The sequence below is a fragment of the Dasypus novemcinctus genome, chromosome 7 (genome assembly GCF_030445035.2).
Source record: "Dasypus novemcinctus isolate mDasNov1 chromosome 7, mDasNov1.1.hap2, whole genome shotgun sequence".
NCBI classification, from domain to species: Eukaryota; Metazoa; Chordata; class Mammalia; order Cingulata; family Dasypodidae; genus Dasypus; species Dasypus novemcinctus.
In genome coordinates this window covers 95,214,799-95,231,452 of record NC_080679.1, presented here as the reverse complement: position 1 = coordinate 95,231,452, position 16,654 = coordinate 95,214,799, and the positions used below count along the sequence as shown (strand labels likewise).

Genomic DNA, 16,654 nt, shown 5'->3' with positions numbered 1-16,654 from the left:
TTTTCTTCTTGTAGTGAATAAAACTAGAATTTCTTTATATGAAAATAATTTAAATAGTTTGAGGTTATATACATATCTCTTTTCCATTTTAAGATTTTTTATTTCTTAACTTTTTTTTTTTTTGCAAAGGAGAGGGTTTCCAGACTAATCACCTTTCTGGTATCCATATCTGAAGGTCGTTAGAGGTCCCTATCTTCTTTTATACTCCGATTCATAACACTCCCAAGTCAGAACAGCCTTTCAAAGAGAATAATCAACTGGACGATCAATTGTAATTACGACTATGCCAGTCTTGATGTTTTGTAACTATGCAGGTCAAGTGAAAGGAAACTTTTCTTATTGTGCTCTCTCCTAGTTGTTGTTGTTGTTGCTTTACTATATTCTTTTATTATTTTAGAATTGATATTTTATGAAATGTTATAATGTATAAATGGTTTTCACATGGATTATTCTCTTTAATTTTTTTCAATACTGTAGGGTAGGTTGGGACCAAATATTTGCCCTTGTTTTAAGTAGGTGGGTATGAAATTCAGTAACATTAATTTGTTAGGAACAATAATATCACAAAACATTGGAAGAGCCAAGACTAGAACCACATCCTTTTCACTTTAAAGTAATTTAAGATCAGTGAAAATGGTAAGCTGGGAATACGTAAGCATGTGCTGGGATCTTGCTTTATCTTCTAACATACAGACACTTAAAGCTAGAAAGGACTTTTGAGTAGTGATAACGTGGGGCAAATGGCAAAGACATTAGCTTATATATCAAGAGCCCTGATTTCTCTTAAGGAGTAGTCAAGCGCAGCATATCACTATGAAGTTACAGTTATTTAGCACATAATATCCAATCCAACTTGATATTTGAAATATTCATCACCACCATGAAATTTGTTTTTCAACATTTCAAGATGCTTTAACAAATGAATTAAATTGCTATGGGAAGGAAGGATTATCAACCCTGTTTGCTGTTATGAAGATGTAATAGTAATAGATATGTGAAAGATCAAAGTCTTTAATTAAATGTGAAAATAAATCCATCTTGGTACATTTTCAAACTTTCTTTTTTTTATTTTGTACAACTTCATTTTCCCAATGCTCAACTTCATCATCTCTGATAAATATATTGAAAAGTGTGCTTGAGAAGTTTTAAGTTTTGATGTTTTTCACTGATTAATTGGTAAGCCTTACTGACTAGGTATCTCATATAATCTACCTAAAACTGAAAGAAAACATGCAGCATTAAGCTAATGAATTAAAATTGCTTTAGTATACTCCCTGTTTTATAAGTAATAATGATTTGATGATTATGTTATTAAACAGTACATAAATACTATTCTTTAGAACAGGGAATCCTAACCTTTTTTGTTCCACAGACCCCTTTGCCATTCAGGTGAAAACCATGGTTCCCTTACTAAGTTCTTGCTATACTGTGTATTATTTAATAAATATATCACACCTGCGCCGACACATCCCCACAAAAATAATTTTTTAAAAATTTCAATTCAAGCTCATGGACCTCTTGTTAAGAGCCCCTGCTTTGAATCTAATCCTAGGTATGAATTTATTCAGTTCATTTTCTGTGTGTTTGTATGTATTTGTATACCTGTTTATGTCTTACAGCTGTTATTTCAAGAAACCAAGAAGGTCCAGGAGAAATGGGAAAGGCTGTGCTGATTCCTAAAGATGACCAGGAGAAAATGAAAGAGCTGTTTAAAATCAATCAGTTTAACCTTATGGCCAGTGATTTGATTGCCCTTAACAGAAGCCTGCCTGATGTAAGATTAGAAGGGTGAGTTTCTATGTTATGAAATCTTACAAAATAATAATCCCTATAGTTCATAATATCTCATATTTTCAGCTAATTCATATCACTTCAATTTTAGAACTACATGGTTCTGAATACCTGTTACATAGCAGGGATTTACTATGCATGCTTATAATGAGAAATATGGATTATTTTCTTCTTTGACAGAGCAAAACCTGTTTCTTGCAAATATATTGCTGAATACTCAGACCTAGCAGTTTTTCTTCACGAGCTCTTTTTATTTTGTATTGCTTTATTTTGCCAAGTATAGAGCAAATATGCACTTTAATATATTATTTGCTTGCCTATATAGAAAGCTCCATAAACTGTTTCAAAAACTATATGCTTTGCTATTGCAGTATAAAATCAGACTACTGCTTTATGATACCTTGACCTTTTAAATTATTTATTATGAGTTCCAGCAATTTAGGTAGTTATTAATAATTAGAATGCTCAGTTATTAACCATGTAAATAGATGTAATAAAAATCAGAATATTTAGTGGCATTATTGTCACCCTAATACAGAAAATTCTTGACATTCATAAAATATACATCCTGAGATTTTAGAAAACCTGCAGTTATAAATATGCCCCAGGATCCACTTTTATATAAAGTAAGTTGTTCTTTTATATGCTTAATGTTTTTTTTTCTGTATCTGGTAAATTCATGAGTAATTTAAATAGTTTGTGACTAAAATGGATTATTTTACACTATTATGTGGTTATATTAACATCATATTTACCAAATCAGGGTAACCAAAACTGTTAAGATGGCTAGAGCTGGGTTGTCAGAAGGCTCTTTCAGTAGCTGAGTAGCTGGATCCTCACACTGTTGTAAGTTTTTGAAATGTTTCCCTCAACTAAATCATGAATAACTTCAATGCTCTGGACAGTTTTGGTCCCCAGCAAGTTGTCAAAATATTTAACATTAAATTTGTTCATTCCAAAATCTAATATAAGTTTAGATATATTGTCTACATGTGTATGTATGTTTGTATGTGTATAGAAATATTTTCATCTTTAAAGGTATACAGTAAATATATTCTTCAAAATAATTTTGAGCATTTTAGATGCAAACGTTGATAATGATGTAATGTTAAATTCACTATTTTGTTTTATAGGTCATAGTTTTAAAAATGGGTACATGTGATAGTAATGTATTCAGGAAACACTGTTTAAAATTTTCAGATTAAAAAAATCTTGACATTTAAATATCAGAATATAAATAATTTAAAATTTTATGTCCAGTCTGGGATTTCCCATTAAGGATTAATTTAGCCCAGAACTTTAGCTAAAAAAAAGGAAAAAGCAATATCTTCACTGAATAGCTATTTAAAATATTTTTGGCCAATAGTATTTCTTCTATTAAGAATTACTTATCAGAGAGTTCCAGGAAGATGGCACCAGAGTAGGCAAGCAGGGCTCAACTCACTCATGAAAACAATGGAGAAAGGGCCAAAAGTTTTCTGAAGGACCTGCTTGGGGGTTAGGAGACCAGGACAGTGCTGAACAACCCCCAAGAAGGTGAGGGACAGAGAGACAAAGAACCTGAAACACAAACTTAAGGTATCAAACTCCTGAAGTGGCCAGAAAGGGCACCTGTACCCTACCCTCAAGACTTTAAGCCTGGATAAAACCCCTGGCTCATTGCAGCTGACTGAGAGGGGAACAGATGTCTTCTTCCCTGTCAGCTGTTACAAAGGAAGAGGGAGGGTGGTGCATCAGAGGGCAGAGAGTAGTTTCTTCAGTGAACTCAACCATCAGTAATTGCTTTGAATCTTGGCTCTGGCTAGACCAGAAACATGGGATACTGGAAGTTGAAAGAAACACCTCTGTGTTTCGTTCATGAATGAGCACTGTGAACTGGCCAGCTGGGAAACTGCAAAAAGAAAAACTGCTTTTAGGTCTCTCTTAACCTGAATTCCTGGGAGAAAATTTGTGCCCCATTAGAGAGTTCCTGGCGCAATTTTGATAACCTAAGCTGGGCAATTTTAAAGAATTAGAATAAGTTGAATAAAAAATCAAAACAGAGCTATGAAAAAAAAAATCACTAGGCAAGAGAGAGAAATTGACCATCAGAGTAAATTCACCAATGTGTTTAGAAGCCTAGATATCAGGAAGAAATTACAAGCCATACTATGAAACAGGAAGAGATGGCCTAGTGAAAGGAAGAAACAAAAGATCTTGATGAGATACAGGATTTAAGACAACTTATCAATGACAAACATACAAATCTCCTAAATCAATTAAAAGAATAGAAATAAAATAAGACTTAAAAGACAAAGGATGTAAAGATGACACTGAGTGAACATAAGTAACAATTTGAAGCTTGAAATTAAAAGTAACAGAGTTTATGGGAATAAAAGATATGATAAATGAGATTTAAAATACATTAGAGAGACATAACAGCAGATTTGAATTACTTGAAGACAGAATAAGTGATTTCAAGGACAGAACATCTGAACTGTAAAAGACAGGAGAACAGAAAAAGAAAAGAATAGGAAAAAATGGAACAGGGTCTCAGGGAGTTGAATGACAACACAAACTACACACACATAGGATTTATCTGTGTCCCAGAATGAGAAGAGGGTGAAAAAGGTGCAGAAAAATTATTTGAGGAAATAATGACAGAAATCTTCCCAACCCTTATGAAAGACATAAATATCACTATCCAAGGAGGGCAACATACCACAAACAGAATAAATCCTAATAAACCTACTCTTAGACACCAACTATTCAAAATGATGAATATCAAAGATAAAGAGAGGATTCTGAAAGCAGCAAGAGAAAAGCAAAGCATCACATACAAGGGAACCTCAATAAGATTAAGTGCTGACCTCTCATCAGAAACCATGGAGGCAAGAAGAAAATGGTATGATGTATTTAAGTTACTGAGAAAAAACTGCAGCCAAGAATTCTGCATCTGGGAAAACTGTCCTTCAAAAGTGAGGTAAGTTTAAAGTCTTTACAGACAAACAAAAACTGATAGACTATGTTAGCAGAAGAAGACCAGGATTACAAGAGATCCTAAAGGGAATGCTGCAGCCTGAAAGGAAAGAACAAGGACAAGAGATTGGGAGAATAGTGTAGAAATGAAGAATACTAGGAAGGGTAAATTAAAAAGTAAAAAGACAGAAAATAGTGCAATATGACAATGGAAAACCAAGGCTAAAATGGATAAGGTAAGAAATGTCTTTACAGTAATAATATTGAATGATAATGTCTTGAACTCCCCAATCAAAACACAAAGACCTGATAGAGTGGATAAAAAATATGGACCGTCTATATGCTGTCTAGAAGAGACTCATCTCAGTTGTAAGGAAACAACCAGGTTGAAAGTGAAAGTTTGGAAAAAGATATTCCACGCAAATAGCCACAAAAGAGCTGGAGTTGCAATGCTAATATCAGACAAAATAGATTTTAAATCCAAAACTGTTATAAGGGATGAAAATGGTCATTATATGTTAAATAAAAAGGTAAATTCACTAAGAAGAAATAACTATAATAAATATTTATGAACCTAACCTTGGTGCTCCAAGATACATGAGGCACACACTGGCAAAACCGAAAGGAAAAATAAATGTATCTACAATTATGGCTCAAGATTTCAATATACCATTCTCAGTATTGGATAGAACGTCTGTAAAGAGGATAAAGAAAGAAAGAGAGAGCTTGAATAACAAGATAAATGAACTAGACAATGTAGACAAGATGGGCAAATGCCTAGAAACACATGAACAACCTACAATGACCCTAGAAGAAATAGAAGACCTCAACAAACCAGTAATAAATAAAGAGATTGAAACAGTCAGCAAAAAACTCCCAAAGATGAAGATACCATGACAAGATGGCTTCACAGGTGAATTCTACCAATAATTCAAAGATGATCTAAAAATCCCCAAAATATTGAACAGAAAATAATGCTACTAAACTCATTCTGTGAAACCAATATGATCCTAATACCAAAAACAGATAAACTATGAAAAAAAGAAAATTATAGACCAACACCTCTTAATTAATATAGATGCAAGAAATCTCAACAAAATACTTGCAAACCTAACGCAAAAGCACATTAAAGAATTATTCACTATGATCAAGTGGGTTTTATCCCAGCTATGCGACACATACCTTGGTTAAGCACAAGAAAATCAATTAGTTTAATAAATCACATGAATAAATTGAAAGAGAAAAATCACAGAATCTTCTTGATTAATACAGAAAGGCATTTGACAAAATATAGCATTCTTTCATGTAAAACACTCCAAAATAGAGAAATAGAAGAAAACTTTTTCAATATGGTAATTTTCAAATATGAAAAACCTAGAGCTAGCATTGACCTCAACAGTAAAAGAATGAAAGCTTTCCCACTGAGATCAGGAACAAGACAAGTATTCCAGCTGTCACCACTGTTATTCAATATTGTTCTAGAAGTTCTAGCTAGAGAAATTAGGCTTGAATAAGAAATAAAAGGCACACAAATGGAAAGGAACAAATAAAACGTTTTCTATTCACTGATGAAATGATTCTATATCTAGAAAATCCTGAAAGATCTGCAGTAAATCTACTAGAACTTGTAGACGAATTCAGCAATGTGGCAGGTACAAGGTTAATATGCAAAAATCAGTAGCGGTTTTATATACTGATGAGCACTCTGAGAAGGAAATTAGAAAAAAAAATTTACTTATAATAGCATGTAAAATAATCGAATATTTAAAGATAAACTTAACCACAGGCATAAGGAACCTATATTCAGAAAACCACAAAACATTGCTAAAAGAAACTAAAGAAAACTTAAATACATGGAAGGACATTGCATTTTCACATACTAGAAGACTAAATATTGTTAAGATACTCTTAACATTCAATTCTACCTAAACTGACTTAAAGATTCAACACCATCCCAATAAAAGATCCCGACAACTTTTTTCTGTGTAAATGGAAAAGCTGATTATCAAATTTATTTGGAAGGGTAAAGGGCCTTGAACAGCCAAGTATGCCTTAAAGAAGAACAAAATTGGAAGACTCTCACTTCCTGAATTTAAATCATATTACGTAGCTACCGTGTTAAAAATAGTATGGTTCCTGTCATAAAGATAGGTAGACCAAGAAAACTGAATTGAGAACTCAGAAATAGACCCTAATATCTATAATCAAGTGATCTTTGACAAGTCTGCTAAGCCTTCCCAGCTGGACCAGAACAGTTTATTCAAAAATAGTACTGGGAGAAATGGATATCTATTTCAAAGAGAAAGACAGAGGACCCCTATCTCACACCTTATACAACGATTAACTCAAAATGGATCAAGGACCTAAATATAAAAGAAATAACCATAAAAAGTCCTAGAAGAAAAGGTAGGAAAACATCATCAATCTCTTGGTAAGTGGTAGTTTTTTAAACCTTACACCCAAAGCAAAAGCAGCAAAAGAAAAAATAGCAAAATGGGGCCTCCTTAAAATTCAACACTTTTGCTCCTCAAAGGACTTTTTCAAAAGGATGAAAAGGCAAGTAACTCAATGAGAAAATATTTGGAAATCACATATCCGATTAGGGTTTAATATCCATGATATTTTAAAAAGATACTACAATTCAACAATAAAGAGAGAAATTACCCCTTTAAAAAATGGGCAAAAGACTTGAATAGACATTTGTCCAAAGAAGAAATACAAATGGCAAAAACACATGAAAAATTGTTCAACATCACTAGTGATTAGGGAAATGCAAATCAAAGCTACAATGAGACACCATTTTTCACCTATTAGACTGGCCACTATTAAAAAATCAGAAAAGTACAACTGTTGGAGAGGATATGGAGAGAAAGGTATGCTTATTCACCATTGCAGAGAATCTAGAATGGTGCAGCCACTGTGGAGGACTGTTTGGCAGTTCCTAAGGAAGTTGAAAATAGACTTGCCATGTGACACAGCAATACCACTTCTAGGTATATACTCAGAAGAACTGAGATCAGAGGAATGAATAGACATCTGCACACCAATGTTCATAGCAGCATTGTTCATGATTACCAGAAATTTGAAACAACCTATGTGTCCATCAACTGAAGAACAGATAAACAGATTATATTGTATACACAGGATGGAGTATTATACAGCCGTAAGAAGAAATGAAGTCATGAAGCATATGACAACATGGATGAATTTGGAGGACATTATGTTGAGTGAAGCAAGACAGACACAAAAGAACAAATACCATATGATTATGCTATTATGAGCTAAATATATTGTGTATACTAATGGCACTATTAATTAGAATATAGTTCATCAAAAAATAGAATAAGAGTAAGAATGGAAAGCTAAGGGTTAATCTCTGCAGAATCAGTAAAAAAGGTTGTTTATAAATCTTTGAAAATGAATAGGAATGGTGAAACCACATCATAATGTTTGTAACTAGCAGTGCTATATACGGGTACGAGAGTGGTTGAAAGGCAGAGTCTAAGGTTATGTATATTACTAGAAGGAAAGCTAAAAAACATATAGTGGGACTGTATAATGTAGTGAAACCTCATGTGAAATATAAATATGGGTAATATTGCATATACGAGACTGTTTTTACAAAATGTATATACAAATTAACTAGGGAGATGAAAACAGAGTAGCAGCTATGTACTGTAGGGGAAGTATTGAGAGGTTGAACGGTGTTGAGTTTTTATTTGCTTTTTTATCTGTTTTTTGTTTTTCATTATTATTATTGGAATAAAAACTGCTCTAATTATGATTTAAGTGATAAATGCTTAACTATGTGATTATACCAAATACCGTTGGTCGTAAATTGATGTATTTATACTTTATTATGTATCAATAAAATTTATTATTAAAAATAAAAAAGAATAACTTATCATATTAAGTACTTGAGTAATTAAGACTTACATTGTGGAAATATAGAACATTTAAAATGGAAGATTCATATTGCTTATTGTAAAGATTGCACAAATACCATGGTTTTTTTTTTGTGGTCATTGCTTGAATCCTAAAGGTTTACAAATAGTTTGTGACCTAACCTTAGTGAAATAAATCAGTCTATTTTATTTTTATATAACATCGCTGTGTATGCTAACAGTAAGAAAACAGAGATACCATCCAAAATTCCTAGAAAAGTCAAAGTGTGTGTGTTTCATGAAGGACATTTGCAAGTTGTAGTGAATGACTCAATATTCTGATTACCTGGGAGCAGCTAATGTTGAAAAGCATATCATGAATCATATGTGCAAATTGTTATTTAAAAGATGTTGAAATATGTTAATACTTATTTTATGTAGAAAAATTTTATTTTGGCAGTCAATTACAGCTGAATGCTTTGGTACTTATACTTTAAAAGAGAGAGAGACACATTAAACAAAATGATTGACATAAATTTAAAGATGTAAAAAATGGGATCTACAATAATGTTAAAAATATATAGGTTTAATTTATTTTAGTTGAAAATGAGTTCATATTTAGAAGTGTCTAAACTGCATAAACAGTGGATTCATTAAAATATCTAAGTAATTTTACCATAAGATATGCTTAAACTGGTTTGACTAAATTTAGAAAACTATCCAGACATTTTAACATTTATCAATCTATGAATATTTTAAGATATATTCAGAGAAATAAATCTAAATATCCAGGGTTTTCCCAGAAAAGATAGCAGATAAAAATTCTTCTTTGAGGCAATTTTAGTGAAATCTCAGGACCAGTTGCAGTTAGGAACTGAACATAGTGTCCATCCTTAGGATATTTAAATATTTATATTAATTGTTTAATATACATGTTGTATTAGTGTATATGTAATATATTTATATATTATCCTTAATTATTTTAGGCACATAAAATTATAAAATCACAGATAATCATGGTTCTTGGCTTTTTTAGGTGCAATTAAGACTGGAAGCCTTACTAAACTACTTGTTTTATTGAAGTCGCTCTATTTTTGAGACTCTTCTTATAGTCTATATATATATAAATAGATAGATAAAATTTCAGGGGTGTGGATGTAGCTGAAGTGATTAAGTGCCTGCTTCCCATGTATGAGGTCCCAGGTTCAATCCCCGATGCCTCCTAAAAAACAAAACAAATGAAAAAGCCAACACTCACTGGGGAGTAGATGTGGTTCAGTGGTCGAGCACCTGCTTCCTTTATACGAGGTCCTGGGTTCAATCCCTGGTGCCTCCTAAAGAAAGGAAAAAAATCAGAGAGCTTTAACCAACCCTCTTCTCCTTTGCCCATCCCTCACAAACAAAAATACCATTAACTTCTATGTGATTCAGAAATTTGTAAATTCATATATATAGTTTGTATTTTAGAAGAACAGAGCTTAAATTTTCTATCTGCAAGAAAGTTAATAATTGTCATTTTTATGCTTTTGTATTAATATTTGGTAAGAGGGAGAGGGAGAAGGAGGAGAAAAGAGAGAGAAAGAAGAGTTATGAAATTAAAGAAACACATTAAGAGATATTACATACATATTATTGAGCACCTAATATACTGAAGGAATTTTCTCCATGTTAGGAAGGCAGCAGTGAAAAACTAAGTCCCTGCATCAAAGAATTGAGAACATATAAAAGAGCTAAGAATGATAAGGGTCATAGAATAGTGAAGGAAAGCTTGTGTAAGAAACTCACATTTGAGTAATTTGAAAATACCTTAAGCACATACTATCATAATTTCTACATACTAATACACAGAACTTTTATTTATTTATTTTTGGCTTTTATAAAGGGTATTTATTTGAGGTAGAATCGTACAGTTACCAGGCCATAAAGCATAAGTTACTTCCCTCACCAAAGTCTGTTGCAATGTGTTGGAGCAAGATGATTGCTGATGTCTGCCAAGAGTTCAGACTTCCTGGGTTTTAAATATTTACTGTGTTCCTGAATAGACCACGTTAGAAATGTAAAAGACCTATGGATATATAGAGGTCCAAAAGCAACTGTAGAAAATTAAGCAAATACAGACACACACACACACACTTTGGCACACACATGCAATCTTTTTGAAAGCAATAATTGAATTATATTTCCACAAAAGCCACTGAAAATCATGTTTGGTTTGCTAAAGAAAAGTGATGGTGTAGGCTTCATGGAAGTAGAGAAAGCAATATGATTATGATCATAATCAATGAGGTGGAAATGTGGCTCTAACCCATTATATGCAAAATAAAATAGTGGGAACAAAAAGCTAACTGTTCCCACTAGGGGAAAAGCTCTAGACATGGAGTCAAAAGATCTGGCTCTGTGATTTACTGTTTGATCTTGGGTAAGTCATTAAATTTCTAAGACCCAATTTCCTTTCACTTATTAAACCAACTGATCTATTAGTCAACCAACCAACAAATCCCTGTCAATTACCTAATGCAGGCTTAGCCTTTACGATGAAAAAATGATGATGATTGTGAGGAGTAAAAGGAACTTTTTATGTAAACTAATTGCAATATTGTTTGAACACACCTATAATTGTAAAAATGAACCCAGTAAGAAAGGATTTCCCTGAGTGCCTAGTGAAATGATATATATTTGTATATGAGAAACGATTTGTCAACTCTTTATAAACATTACATTATTATTCTGTTGAATTTTAGCTCCTTTTTTGGTCTAACAGAAACTTATTAAGCCCTTAGCTTCTCCCTTTGCTCTGTACAATTCTTCTGTATGAGAAATTAACAGTAATTATTGGGTGAATTTTTATAAAGGAGCTAGGGGCAATTAAAACAAAATGCTAAAGTTCTTTAGCATGACTTGTATTCAGACACTTAATCACACTTCAAGTTCTGGAACTGAGTTATTTGCAGGTTATAATGCACTTGGCATTTAAATATATTTCATCAGGAAAAAAATATGAGGAAATAGGAAATTTATTTCAGCTATTTATATTCTAGACCAAATAACTGCTTCTTACATATGCACACTTGGAAGCCGATAAAGAGAAAAGGATTCTAGCAGTCTTGCGTTATTAGGGGAAGAAGAGCTATAGCATACAAATTCCGAATAACTTGCTCTCAAAGAACAAAGAGATTGTTTAGTGCATAAAGCTGAAATACACTATGGTATGTATTTTTCTGTGCTCAGTCTCATAAGCATACCTGTCTATTACATAGATAGCCTTCCCATAAATTAAAGTATGATGAATGTAGCATTGATATCACAAAGGAGAAATAGAAAATGAAAATATTAATTGGATTTCTGATCTCTGTTCCACATCTTTTCTTTTTAATTTGAGAATTATTGCAAATTTCATAAGCTGACAAAATTTTTGCCTGCAAAGATAATAATAATAATTTCTACAATACTTTGATTCATGTAATGTGCTCATGTGTGGAATTAATTTTACTACCCAAATAAAAAGTGGTTTGTAAGAATGTCTGTTTGCATTTCTATGTGTGTATATATACACCTATGTATTTGAGGGAGATGGTAGTTCCCTTATCTTTGGGAAATACTGCTACACTAGATTATGTTGTTTTCAAATAAGAAAGTAGAATAAAGCTTGTCCAGGCAGAGCCTGTTCTTGGGACACATATGTGTATCACTGTAAGTGGAAGCCATGCTGTATCACACCATTTACACTTGAACTACCCCTCAAAGATCTCCTTATTCAAATTAATTTTATGACACTATTACTTTCAACTTTTTTTGATGATAGATGCTTTATTCTCATATTTGCAAATTTAGTTTTAGATTTTCATTCACTTATCTTCCTATAAATAAAAAAATCTTTTATTAATTTATATATTCAACATTTATCAAGATCTTCTTGTATATCCATGAAACTGAGAGTACATAGAAATCTCCTTTACAGAATGTTGTACATACAAGACATAAATTATCTACATGGAAGTATGAATTCAGAAATGCGTTTCTGTGAGATAAATATTGTTATGAACATGGATTGTAGAAAGACTTGGTTTTGTACCCTAGCTACTATTTCAAGATAGTAAATGTATTAGTCATCCTCTTAAAAGTATTCATATTCAAGCTGACCAAATATCTTTTTGTTTTCTGTTTTGCAAATTCTATTTGAGAAAGTGGAGAATTAGTTTTCATTTTCTAAATCTGCCATGCTAACTGTATTTTATTGGTATTTCTTCTACTTGCTTATTCCAGACTGAAAGTGTTTTTATATTTACCCACTATTATAGTTATTAGTGTTTCCTTATATTTCTAGTATGTTTTGTTTACTATGTTTTGATTCCCTGCAACATTTATTTTTTATCGTCATTGAAATTTGAAGTCCAAATCCATAAATGTGATAGATTTTGTTCTGAAAAAATAAAGTAAATCTTAAAAAAAGAAAAGAAAAATAATTAAAAATGTGGATGGTGTACATAATTGGGGTTTTGTAAGAAGGCGATTCCTTAGGCAAGAAAAATATGCGGCCTTGAGGTGAGGAGAAAACCCATCTAGAATGGAGATTTGTAACCAGCCAGTCTGGATCATAAACGTAGAGAAGATGATGAAGAATCTTAAAAACAAGACCTCTGCATTTATTTAGTCATGACATGATGGGCGGTTCTGGAGCAGAACCCTGGAATGACGGAAATGATATTTAGGAAAGCAGATTCCTGCAGTGTTTCATAGATATATCACAGATAGGAGAAGCCTGAATTTAAGAAAGATCCCTAGTGGCTATTACATTCACTTAGACATGATTAGTTAAGGAATTAGTTTCGGGTGTTTACCTTAGAAACAAACCAATGTGCATTTGTAGGAATACATTAAAATGATGGGAAATGATACACCAAATTCAGTGTAGCTGTAGGAGGGACTGGAATGTTTATGAATTTTCAGCTGTATCTGTTTGTGGTAGGGAAAGGGGTTTTGTGTTTTTGTAGGTTATTTTTAACTTGAAACAATTGGGAAGGAAGAGAAGGAACTGTAAACAGAGATTATCCCAAATATATTTTGAAGTGATATTTCAGAATTGATGACTGATTGGATATAAGGAAAGAGAAAACCAGGAAGTCAAAAGGTGATTCTAATATTTCAAATTTGGATTCCTGGGAGATTGATACACATACATACATTCACACACTTGCAAATGTAAAAACACACAGTTATACTTACACATCACTTTTAATTTTAATCTGGGGAGTGAAATTAATTCCACACATGAACACATTACAAATATCAAAGTATTATAGAAATTATTTTCTTTGTAGGCAAAAACTTTGTCAGTATATGAAAGATGTAGCAATTCTCAAATTAAAAAGAAAAGATGTGGAGCAGAGATCAGAAATCCAATTAATATCCTCATTTTCTATCTCTCCTTTGTGAATACAGTTATCTGTACAGTTTTAGCATAATTGTGCTAAGAATAATGTTAATTTTTTTCGGATTCTTAATATTTCTCAAATGAGTCCTTGGAAAGGTAGCCTTTTATGGTTAACATTTTAGATTCTATTTACCACATGAAAAAAATCTAATTTAAAAAGTAAAGATGGTTTCTTTACAAACATTTGCTGACTGTTTCAACTTAAGAAAACACTGAAGGAATATTTGCTGTATAAAATTTTCTTCTCTGTTTTTTCCTATAGACATATGTTTTCTGTATACATAGTGTCTTACAGGAAGGTTAAATTGTCTAATGCCAATGTATGATGTTTCTGAGGAAGAATTTGATTTCATAGTTAATGTAGTTTGACCCATAACATAGAACGTAGTTTTATTGACCTGGGAGATGTTGGCAAATATTGCAACATTCTCATTGTATAACATAATATCCTCATTAACTTGCACAGTCTCCTAATAGACAGCAATATACTTTCTGATTAATAATTGCTGTGTAAATCAGAAAAGTTGTGTCTGAGCTTTGAATTTTTTTTTAAAGATTTATTTTATTTATTTCTCTCCCCTACCCCCACACCCCGCCCGCCCGCCCGCCCCAGTTTTCTGTTCTCTGTGTCCATTTGCTGCATTTGTTGCATGTTCTTTCTCTGTCCGCTTCTGTTGTTGTCAGCGGCATGGGAATCTGTGTTTCTTCTTGTTGCGTCATCTTGCTGTGTCAGCTCTCTGTGTGTGCGGTGCCATTCCTGGGCAGGCTGCACTTTCTTTCGTGCTGGGTGGCTCTCCTTACGGGGTGCACTCCTTGCACGTGGGGCTCCCCTATGCGGGGACACCCCTGCATGGCACGGCACTCCTTGTGTGCATCAGCACTGCACATGGGCCAGCTGCACACGGGTCAAGGAGGCCCGGGGTTTGAACCGTGGACCTCCCATATGGTAGATGGACGCCCTAACCATTGGACCAAGTCCGCTTCCCTGGATTTTAATATTTTGATATAGCTATGTAATTTTATTACATGAAAACAATGTCAAAATGTATATACATTTCATTTATGTACTTTAAGTGCAACTTGAAATAAATGGAATATGTATAATTGTTATAATTTTGGCATAAAAATATATGTATACAAATATATTTTCCACCATACTTCTATTTCACTTATAGTGCTTTATTTTATTTTTCCTGAGGAAATGCCTTCTTTCTGCTCATGTTATATCTTTTCCTTTGTGAAGTGATGATATACTATAGATGTGGTTAGAGACATTTTTACTAAAATGTAATAGGAAGCTTTTCAGGCAAGTATATGTAATAAGAGTGTTAATTTTCGGCTATAGTGTTCCATCTTAAATCCAAATGGAAGGACCCACTATTCAAGTTCATTGCCTAATACTCCCCATCTCTTGAATCATTAATTCTCTTCTCTTTCTTGGATTACTTCTGTGTGCAAGCATGCTGCTTTCTTCTCCCTTAAAAATAAACATATAAACAAAATACCTCTTTTGAAAACACTTTTCCTTACAGATATATCAATTTCTCTTCTTTACTTATTAAAAAAAAAATAACTTCTTGAATGTGTTGGCTCTACTCACTCTTTTGTACCTCTGTCTCTCTAACCCCATTTTGTCTTGAACTCAACTTCAGTTAACTCTCATCCCAACAAAATTGGTAAAACTGCACTTGGAACAATTACTAATGATCTCTGTACTTTCTGTTTCCTCAGTCTGGTACGTTTGTTCCCTGAGTATCCAAGTGGTTTGCTCTCTTACCTCCTAGTTCTTTACTAGTATGACTGATTTTGTAATCAAAATAGAACTTTTTAGGTTTCCAGAGGATATTGAAATGAAAAAGATCTTATTGGGCTAATAGCAACTTTGTCATCTTTTCTAGGAGAGTTTAGTCTGGTCTATAGAATAAGGAAAAAAAAGGAAATTTGAAATAGCTCTATGTTGGGGATTACTACAATTTACTCTATAAAATACAAGAGCAAAATTGAAATAGTTGTTAAAGTTGAGGGTCCTATTCTTGTTTTCCTTGTACTAAGCAACGTTTTGACCCAGTCACTATGCTTGGTGCTTATATAATTCATCCATCAATAGTCTTCCTTTTCAACTTTCAAATTAGGATTAAAGAATTGGTGATATTATTCCCATTTTACAATTGTGTAAACCGAGGCATGAAGTCTTTGGGCTGGACAGTTAAAAATAGTTTTCTTTCATAATTTCTTCTAAATTTGCTGTCAGATCTCCCTTCCCAGACTTTGTATGAGTTAGCTGTAAGTTTCACAGTTTCCTGGCCATTTTTCAATAATTAGAAAAGTCTAATTTCAGAGAGTAAAAAGTACAACCTAGTTTTTGACTAATACAGGTTAGTAGTCATGCTAGTTAATACGGCAGGAATTCAAATTTTCATTTGTGGTAAGGAACATTTAGGAGACTTCTTCAATATACATGGATTTCCCAATATGGATCAAAGACCCCACCTGACTTTTTTTAGTCTCCTCACTCAGTGCAAAACACACCTTAAAGACTAGCTTCTAGGTCTCTCTTTTCTCAGAAGACATCGCTGTAAGAAAAGAGGCC

The 16,654-nt window shown here is 32.8% G+C and overlaps 1 protein-coding gene across 1 annotated transcript in view; it reads left to right on the top strand.

The window, feature by feature from the left end:
* The window catches only part of GALNT13 (polypeptide N-acetylgalactosaminyltransferase 13), a 592,145-nt gene that overhangs the window by 283,757 nt on the left and 291,734 nt on the right, over positions 1-16,654 (top strand). The window contains exon 4 of the mRNA XM_004482209.4: positions 1,620-1,788. Coding sequence (XP_004482266.2) covers positions 1,620-1,788 — 169 coding nt within the window. The remainder of the gene's footprint in view (positions 1-1,619; positions 1,789-16,654) is intronic.